The sequence below is a fragment of the Heptranchias perlo genome, unplaced genomic scaffold (genome assembly GCF_035084215.1).
Source record: "Heptranchias perlo isolate sHepPer1 unplaced genomic scaffold, sHepPer1.hap1 HAP1_SCAFFOLD_66, whole genome shotgun sequence".
NCBI lineage: Eukaryota > Metazoa > Chordata > Chondrichthyes > Hexanchiformes > Hexanchidae > Heptranchias > Heptranchias perlo.
In genome coordinates, this window is record NW_027139688.1 from 3367530 (window position 1) to 3377142 (window position 9613).

Sequence of the window (9613 nt, forward strand, 5' to 3'; positions counted from 1 at the left end):
TACAGTGTTTACTGATAACATTCTTTCTAATACTAATAATAATGTGCAGTGTTTATTAATAACACTATTAATGATATTAATAATGTGCAGTGTTTATTAATAACACTATTACTGATACTAATAATAATGTGCAGTGTTTATTAATAACACTATTAATGATATTAATAGTAATGTGCAGTGTTTATTAATAACACTATTGCTGATACTAATAATAATGTGCAGTGTTTATTAATAACACTATTACTGATACTAATTATAATGTGCAGTGTTTATCATTAACTCTATTACTGATGCTATTTTTTTATTCGTTCATGGGATGTGGGCGTCGCTGGCGAGGCCGTCATTTATTGCCCATTCCTAATTGCCCTTGAGAAGGCGGTGGTGAGCCGCCTTCTTCAATCGCTGCAGTCCGTCTGGTCACGGTTCTCCCACAGTGCTTTTCGGAACGGAGTTCCAGGATTTTGACTCAGCGACGATGAAGGACCGGCGATATATTTCCAAGTCGGGATGGTGCGTGACTTGGAGGGGAGCGTGCAGGTGGTGTTGATCCCATGTGCCTGCTGCTCTTGTCCTTCTCGGTGGTAAAGGTCGCGGGTATGGAATGTGCTGTTGAAGAAGCCTTGGCGAGTTGCTGCAGTGCATCCTGTGGATGGTACACACTGCAGCCACTGTGCGCCGGTGGTGAAGGGAGTGAATGTTAAGGGTGGTGGTTGGGGTGCCAATCCAGCGGGCTGCTTTACCTTGGATGGTGTCGAGCTTCTTGAGTGTTGTTCGAGCTGCACTCATCCAAGCACGTGGAGAGTATTCCATCACACTCCCTTAGATGGTGGAAAGGCTTTGGGGAGTCTGGAAGTGAGTCACTCGCCGCAGAATACCCAGCCTCTGACATGCTCTCGTAGCCACAGTATTTATATGGCTGGTCCAGTTATTGTTCTGGTCAATGGTGATCCCCAGGATGTTGATGGTGGGGGATTCGGCGATGGTAATGCCGTTGAATGTCAAGGGGAGGTGGTTAGACTCTCTCTTGTTGGAGATGGTCATTGCCTGGCACTTATCTGGCGCGAATGTTACTTGCCACTTATGAGCTCAAGCCTGGATATTGTCCAGGTCTTGCTGCATGCGGGCTCGGACTGCTTCATTATCTGAGTGGTTGCGAATGGAACTAATAATAATGTACATTGTTTATTAATAACACTACTACTGATACTAATAGCAATATAGTGTTTATTAAAAACACTATTACTGATACTAATAATAATGTACAGTGTTAGACATCCAATTATTATAAACACAATCTCACACAGTCTGATACTTACCCCAGTCTCTGAATTAAAGAGGGGAAATTAGAGGGACAATGCAACTGTTATATTAAGAATAGAGGAGAGGGGAATTTAAGAAAATATAGTAACTGTTTAATTAGAAATGGGAGCAGCGGAACGCAGTAAACATTAATGTAGAAGTAGGGGTCAGGGGAATACTTTGCTTTCCAATTTATCGTTGATTCCTTGCACATCGCTTTCTCACGGTTATAACTGGTTGCAGATGCTACGCTGACTGATGGAATGTAAATCTCAGCCTGATGCCGGACTCCTATCTTAAATACTGTTGGCCGTCTGAATGCAGTTAAATGAGAATATGCCTATTACACAGAAGTGCCCGCAACTCATCACCACTTCCTCCCAAAGCTGGACGCTAGCCGGATTGGCAGAGCCTGGGACCTGTAACTATGTGAAGTTGGCTTTTGGAGAATCTCAGGTTGTTGTCGAAGGTTAAATAGTGACGGATAAACTGGGCACTTAGTCACAATTAGTAAATTAAGTACAATATAATTAAAGTATAAAGGTTATCGTTAGTATAAGGTTTTAGACAAGGCTCTTTCAAATTGAAGTGAGGTGTCATAGGTTTATTGAACACACAGAACATCCAATAGTGCTTAAACCTACAATTAAAACATAGTGATTAGAACGACAGCTGTTGGTTGGGGATCAAACTTGTTCCAGTTCTGAGCTTATTCTCTTCGGCCTTTACGAGTACGAATTCTCATCACAACTTGCCACTTTTTATACATTTTCTGACTCACTGTGCGTGTCAATTTACACAATTCTGCATTTCATAGTCATATAACAGTTACAATACAAATCCACACATGGAGAATTGAATTGACTTTTCCTTTATCCTCTACCTAAACTTTTCCGCCTTCTACCACTCTCTCCTCCTTTAAGACGCTCCTTCAAACCTACATCTTTGACCAAGCTTTTGCTCACCTGTCCTAATACCTCCTAATGTGACTCGGTGATAAACTTTGTTTGCCAACGCTCCTGTGAAGCGCCTTGTGCCGTTTTATTATATTAAAGGCGCGATATTATTGCAAGTTGTTGCTGATGTTTTTGATGTTGTTTTTCAAGAACGATATTTTCCCTTACCTAACAACCTCTTTCCCAGTTCGTCTCACTCCGAAAATTCACTTAGTTCGTTATCTTTTCAACAACTTCACTCTTGATCTATTTAATTGCAATTCGACGAAGTGAAATCTATAAATATAAGTCTGCCTTTCTTTCTGTATTATTTGTGCGAATTAAAATGAATGAAGAATGCCCAGTTTATTTCCATTTGCAGAACTACCTACTTTCCCACACTGTTAACAAATCATTAATGTTCTCTGAAATTGATCAATCAGCATGTAATTGCATGTGTTTAATTAAATCTCTGACTACTTTATCCTGAAACTGACCATTGCTGCAGGGTCAGCCCTGGCCCAACAGCCCAGTGGGACTTGAAATTGACTTTTACTTCGATGCTTCTCAGGCAAAGGCTAAATATTAAGAATACTACAATATTAATTTAAACCAATACAGTAAAACATTATCAGATCTCATGACAGTCTGATTCACCTTTTCATAGAGCACACTCTTTGTTGACGTTACTGTATTTAAGGTCAACAGTGAACAATATCTCATCATCATTTATCCATCTCGATCTATTGTATTGCGCGGGTCTCTGCCTACTGATTTTACATATGTGTCCAGAGCCTCATTACCCATTTCATGTAGTGTTGTTATCAGGAGACTGACCATGCCTTGGATCCGTTCTTCAGTGCATTTTCATCATGCATGTCGAAAGCTGGCTGTTTCATGTGTAACACGTCACTTCTGTACACAGCGATATCCCAGGATCATGCAGCACGAGACATCCGATACAAGCCATTCCTGCCCTTTCTGGATCTCTCTCAATAGATCGTGGGGCCTGGAGGTGTTTGATTAGAATGTCCCCCTGCACGGTCCCGATGTTTCGGGTAGTGGCTAAACATCAAATGTATTTTTCCCATATAAGCAAGGACTCAACTATCTCGAAGAGAAAGATAACAATTAACTATCTTACCGACTTTCCTGACTTTCACTGGACTGCATATTGATATCTATTAGCGAGTCGTGTCCGGGTGATTTAGTTTAAGAAGGGATGCTGCAGGATTGATAGAAACAGACTGCTTCCATTCGTTGAGGGATCAAGAACTAACGGCCAAAGGTGAATGAATACATTGAAGAGATTTAGAACTGAGGGTCGGAGAAACCTATACATGGAGATTTGGGAGGTTGCCGAATTCATGGAAGCAGAAATTCGATCAATATACAAGATTAAATTGGATAGTTAGATAAGGAAAAATAGGTTGAAGGGATGTCGAGGTAGAGTTGGTAAAGTAATTGGAACTATTTTCTCAGTTGGAAGGAAAACGCCAACAAGGACTGGTTGGGTCGATTGACTTGTTCCCCTTGTATAATATTCCAATATTTTGATGGTCAGTTGACACTTCAAGTAAATATCTGCAAACTAAGATGCCTAACGTCGGATTGACGAGTTAACTTCCAATTGCCTCCAACTAACTTATCAGGAGGGCCGGGACGGGTTCAATTTGGCCAGGAAACAATGGGGGAGGCTGGCGGAGTCTGTTGGGGAGACCAGCGGCTGCAATATTCACAACAAAATTACAGACGAATTACAAATGACCACGATTGGAACACATTTTGATTTCTACATTACAGAAAACTTTATCTATTGATTAAACTGACACGCCTCAGACAGTTAACGCTGACGCCCCCTTCACTGCTGAATCTCAATCATGAATGTTCTCTTTGAATCTTAAGCGGAAATTCCGCTGTTTCCGGAATAAATGATTCTGTTCACCCGCAGAAAGCAGCAGACATCAAAAGCATGGCACAAAATGGAAGAAATGTTTTCTGATACCTGTTCATTTTCACAAGGACAATCCGTTTTCTTCATAAACGAAATAAGCCAATTCTAAATTGTACATGGACAGCAATGGGTTAATAAATGACAGCCAACATAAAATTGTTGAAGGCAAATCTTGTCTGATAAGCTTGATTTAGTTCTTCCATGAAATAATAGAGATAAGGGTGGAACGGTTGACGTTGTGTACATGGACTTTCAAAAAGGCTTGTAATGAAGTCTCACAAAATTGACTTGTTAGCAAAATTAAAGTCTATGGGATTATTTGGGCAATTGTACCATGGATACGAATTTGACTAAGATACAGAAAGCAAACATTGATGAACGGTTGTTTTTTTTTCATGGGTCAATCATACGACGATTGATCTTTTCGATATATATTAATGAGCTGGTCTTGGGCATGCAGGTTATAATGTCAAAGTTTGCAGATGACACGAAACTCGGAAATCTATGAAACAGTGACTAAGGGATAGAAGGCAAAGAGCAGTGGTGAACAGATGTTTTTCTGACTGGAGAGAGGTATGCAGCGGGGTCCCCCAGTGGTCGGTATTGGGGCCATTGCATTGTTGTTATATATAAATAACCTGGACTTGGGTATAGAGACTACAATCTCGAAGTTTGTGGATGATACAAAACTTGGCAACGGAGTTAATGGTGAGCAGAATAGTAGGAGACCTCAGGAGGACAAAGGAAGACTCGTGAAATGGGCAGACACATGGCAGGTACACCTTAATGAGGATAAGTTTGAAGTGATGCACTTTGGGAGGCATAACGTGGAGAAGCGGTATTATATAAACTGTACAATTTTGAGGGGAGGGACCTGCAACAGCAGAGGGCCCTGAGGTTGCATGTTCAGAAATCTCATGAATATGGCAGGGCAAGTTGATAAGGTGGTTACGAAAGCGTATGGGATACTTGACTTTGTAAATGGGGACATTGAATACAAAAACAAGGAATTCATGCTAAGCCTTCATAAATCACTGGTTAGGTCGCAGCTGGAGTATTTTGTACAATTCTGGGCACCACACTTTAGGAAGGATAGCAAGGCCTTGGGGAGCGTACAGAGAAGGTATCCCAGGATGATATCAGAGATGAAGGATTTCACCTATATGGAGAGATTGGAGAAGCTGGGATTGTTCTCCTTAGAGCAGAGAAGGTTAAGGGGAGACCGAATAAGAAAGAAAGATACGAAAGACTTGCATTTATGTCTTGCTTTTCATGAACTCGGGACGTCCCAAATCACAGGAACGATGGGCCGTATGGCCTCCTCCTGTCCTTTAAGATTCTCCGTTTCTGTGATTCTAATGATAGTGGCAATCTTCGAGAGGGCATTGATAGACTGGTGAAATGGGCAGACACGTGACCGAAATAATTTAATGCAGAGAATTCTGAGGGGATGTATTTTGGAAGGAAGAATGAGGGGTGGCAATATAAACTGAATGGCACAATTTTAAATGGCGTGCAGGAATAGAGATAACTGGGGCTTTACGTACACAAATCTTTGAAGATTGCGGGACAAGTTGATGAGGCTGTTAAAAAAATCACTCGGGACCTTGGACTTTATAAAAAGAGGCATAGATTACAAAAACAAGGAAGTTCTGCTAAACCTTTATAAATTTCTCGTTAGGCCTCAGCTGGGGTATTCTGTCCAATTCTGGGCACCACACTATAGGAAGGATGTCACGGCCTTCGAGAGGGTGCAGAGGCGATTTATTTGAATGCTACCAGGGATGAGGGACTTCAGTTATGTGGGGATACTGGAGAAGCTGTGATTGTTCTACTTAGAACAGAGTAGGTGGAGGCGGGATTTAAGAGAGGTGTTCAAAATGATGATGGGTTTGAAAGAGTTTATTGGCAGAAACTGGATTCAATGGCAGAAGGATTCATAACCAGAGGACACCGATTTAAGAACATTTGCAAAAGAAGCAGTTGGGAGATGAGGATTTTTTGAAGCAGCGAGTTGTTCTGATCTGGAATGCACTGCTTGAAAGGGTGGCGGATGGAGATTCAATCGTAACTTTCAAAAGGCATTTGGATAAATACTTGAAAAGTAAAAAAATGAAGAGAAGTTGGGAAAGAACATAGGAGTGGAATTAATTGGATCGGTCTTTCAAGAACAGGCACAGTCACGATGGATTGCAAGATTCTATAATTCTATATTTGAGCTTTAGTTAGGAGAGGAAGCTTGGGTTAGATTTTTCATTCATTTAACCAATGTCAGAATAAACGTCCAAGGAAATGTCATCATCTTCTTCAGTTCTTCCCTGAATTTAGTTTGGGTAGCTGCATAAATACACGTGTTTGTGCAGGAACTCAAATACATGAGCAGATATCCGGTTTCAGTGCTGATAAACGCAGGGGTTCCATAATCGCCTAGATAATGCACGGTGTTTGTCAATTTGGTAGCTAAAAAGCTCACTGCAGCTGTCAGCCACAACAGTATAAAACAGCCCGAAACCGTGAAGAGTAAAACGATTGATTTCCTTCTGTTCTCCATCTCTGGATCGCTCTGATTCTCAGTGCTGTGACCGCGGATTCCCCTCCGGGCTCTACTGGCTACGACAATACGTCTGACTGTCGAACAATTAAACAGTAATATCAAAGCAAAAGGAAGCCATGGAATTAAAATACTTTGTAACCAAGAGTAGACGAGGCCAGCAGGCTTTGAAAAAAAGTCCACTCTGGAGCGGCAACCCCAATGAACATTGTTAATTATTCGTTCAGGTTCATATGCAAAGCAAAAGGGGATGTCCTTTAAACAGAACAGGGCAGTGACGGTTGTTAAAACCGCAGACGCAGTTCTCACTGTGCAATATTTTGTTTTAAACTTATGACAACATATAGCTACAAATCGGTCAAATGTGAACACGACTGTGAACCACACCGACATATCCAGCGTAGCAGGATTCATGTAAAGAATGAACTTACAAACGGCAGTGTAGGACAGGAATGAATATGGAAAGTGATAACTGAAAATGTGATACACTATTACATGGAAGATGATGACCAGTAGATCTGCTGTTGCCATGGCCACCATGTAGACAGAAATACATTTGGAAAGGCCGCAATTTCCTCTGGAGAGAATCACGATTGTCACCAGGTTCGCTGTAAGAAAGAGGAACAAGAGGAAATTACCGGGGACACTCAGATAAATCTCAGAGCATATTGTGGAGAAATATTTAGATGTGTCCCTGCGTAAGCTTTGAGCACAGATTATTTTTTTTTAATATAGGCGAACATTGACAACAGTTTGTTTAAAAGGAAGCAATCATTGAACAATAGAGGGACTAAAACCGCCGTCCTTCCAGTATCCTTCAGTCAGACATCGTCAAGTACTAAATATCATTTCATAGCAATTACTGGAAAAATATGAATTCAAATAAAACATTCCGCTGAGGCAAATGCATTCAATTCAGGTCGAGACTGAGTTTTTTCTATTTATATTCGCCCCGGGGGAGCTGCTAGGTACCAGAGCGGGAGCTGGTGGAAAGGCGAAGGTTTTTTTTGCAGCCGAGGGGAGGAGAGCAGCTCCGTGAAAGAAATTATTTCTGAAATTATCTTTCAAAGGCCCTTGTTGGGTGCAGGTGGCTGCAGACCGAGGAATTATCAAATTAAACTGGACCGGGAACAAAGGTACAAATAAAATGGTGTCCATGGACACTAAGCAACACGTTTTAATAATCGATGTATTGTTAATTGGGCCGGGGAATCAGTCTCGCCCTCCCTCGGTATGATGAAGAAAGTTGATCGCTCGTTGCCCACAATCTATCGACCAGAACAGCGCCTCGCCGGCCTTGAGGACCGGTAAGATTCCTGCTGATATTCACCAACTTATCCCGATAAGTGACTCTACAATGAGAACAATCTCGGAATCTGTTTCATTAACAGTGAGACAGTCAACAGCTATTAAACATCAGGACTCATTGACTTACCGGGAACACCAAAGGCCGCGAGAACAGGGTAGTAGGTATCTTTTATCTGTAAAATTATTGGCAGTTCCATTTTATAGAATAATGGGTGAATTCTGTCCGGCTTTACAGTTCCGATTGGAGTGTATCTGAGATCCGTAAATATTCCCCCTTTATAGAAGAATCGGTGTCCGGTGAGAAAATCAGGTTACACAATAATTGGCATTTGTTACAGTCACTTAACAAACAAGGCACGATTTTCCCTTCTGTCCGTTGGGAAGTCAATGGGGAAATTGTACACATCAGTCTGTGAAACTCCGTCGAATAAAAACAATGAGCAGAAAGGAATCCAAGAGAAAATGACCTGTGCGCATGCTCAGTGATACCTAAAGTGAGCATCCCTTCCAGACTCGACGTTCGGTTCTTGAGGCATCCAATAATTCGGTGAAGTCTTCGATCATTCATTGCATATTGCAATTTGTTTTGTACCCTGATGATGACTGGTGATGACTCGGCTCTAATATTACTGGTGATGATCGTACTGTAAAATTACTGATGGTGACCCCACCCTAACATTACTGATGGTGACACTACAATAACATTACTGATGGACCCTCCACTCTAACGTTAATGGTGATGACCCTCAACTAACATTACAGGTGGTGACCCTACTCTAACATTACTGATGGTGATCTTACTCTAACATTACTGGTGGTGATCCCACAATAAGATTACTGGTTATGAGACTACTCTCACATTACTGATTGTGACCCCACCTTTACATTACTGGTGGTGACCCTACTCTAACATTACTGAAGGTGACCTTACTCTAACATTATTGGTGGTGACCCGACCGTGACATTGGTGATGGCGACCCTGCTGTAACATTACTGATGGCGTCCTTACTCCAACATTACTGGTGGTGAACCGACAGTAACACTAGTGGTGTTGACCCTACTCTAACATTACTGGTGGTGACCCTACTCTAACATTACTGGTGGTGACAGTACTCTAACATTAATGGTGGTGACGCTCCTCCAACATTATTGATATGAACATACGAACATACGAATTAGGAGCTGGAGTATGCCATTCGGCCCCTCGAGCCTGCTCTGCCATATGATAAGATCATGGCAGATCTGATTGTGACCTCAAACCTACTTTCCCGACGACCTATTATAACCTTTGACTTCCTTGTTAATTAGGAATCTATCTAACTCAGCCTTAAAAATAATCAATGACCCTGCCTCCACGGCTCTCTGAGGAAGGGAGTTCCACAGACTCACAACACTCTGAGAGAAAAAAAATCTCCTCATCTCCGTCTTAAATGGGAGACCCCTTATTTTTAAACTGTGCCCCTAGTTCTCGTCTCTCCCACAAGGGCAAACATCCTGTCAGCATCTACCCCTTCAAGTCCCCTCACGATCTTATATGTTTCAATAAGATCACCTCTCATTCTTCTA

General features: G+C 41.7%; 1 protein-coding gene across 1 annotated transcript; it reads right to left on the minus strand.

The window, feature by feature from the left end:
- Positions 1-6445: 6445 nt before the first annotated feature.
- Positions 6446-8244, minus strand: LOC137318178 (probable G-protein coupled receptor 139). Its single transcript, XM_067981136.1, has 2 exons — positions 8175-8244; positions 6446-7347 (listed from the first exon to the last, which is right to left on the minus strand). Exons 1-2 carry the CDS (start codon positions 8242-8244, stop codon positions 6446-6448), a joined length of 972 nt encoding a protein of 323 aa, XP_067837237.1.
- Between the last annotated feature and the right edge of the window lie 1369 nt (positions 8245-9613).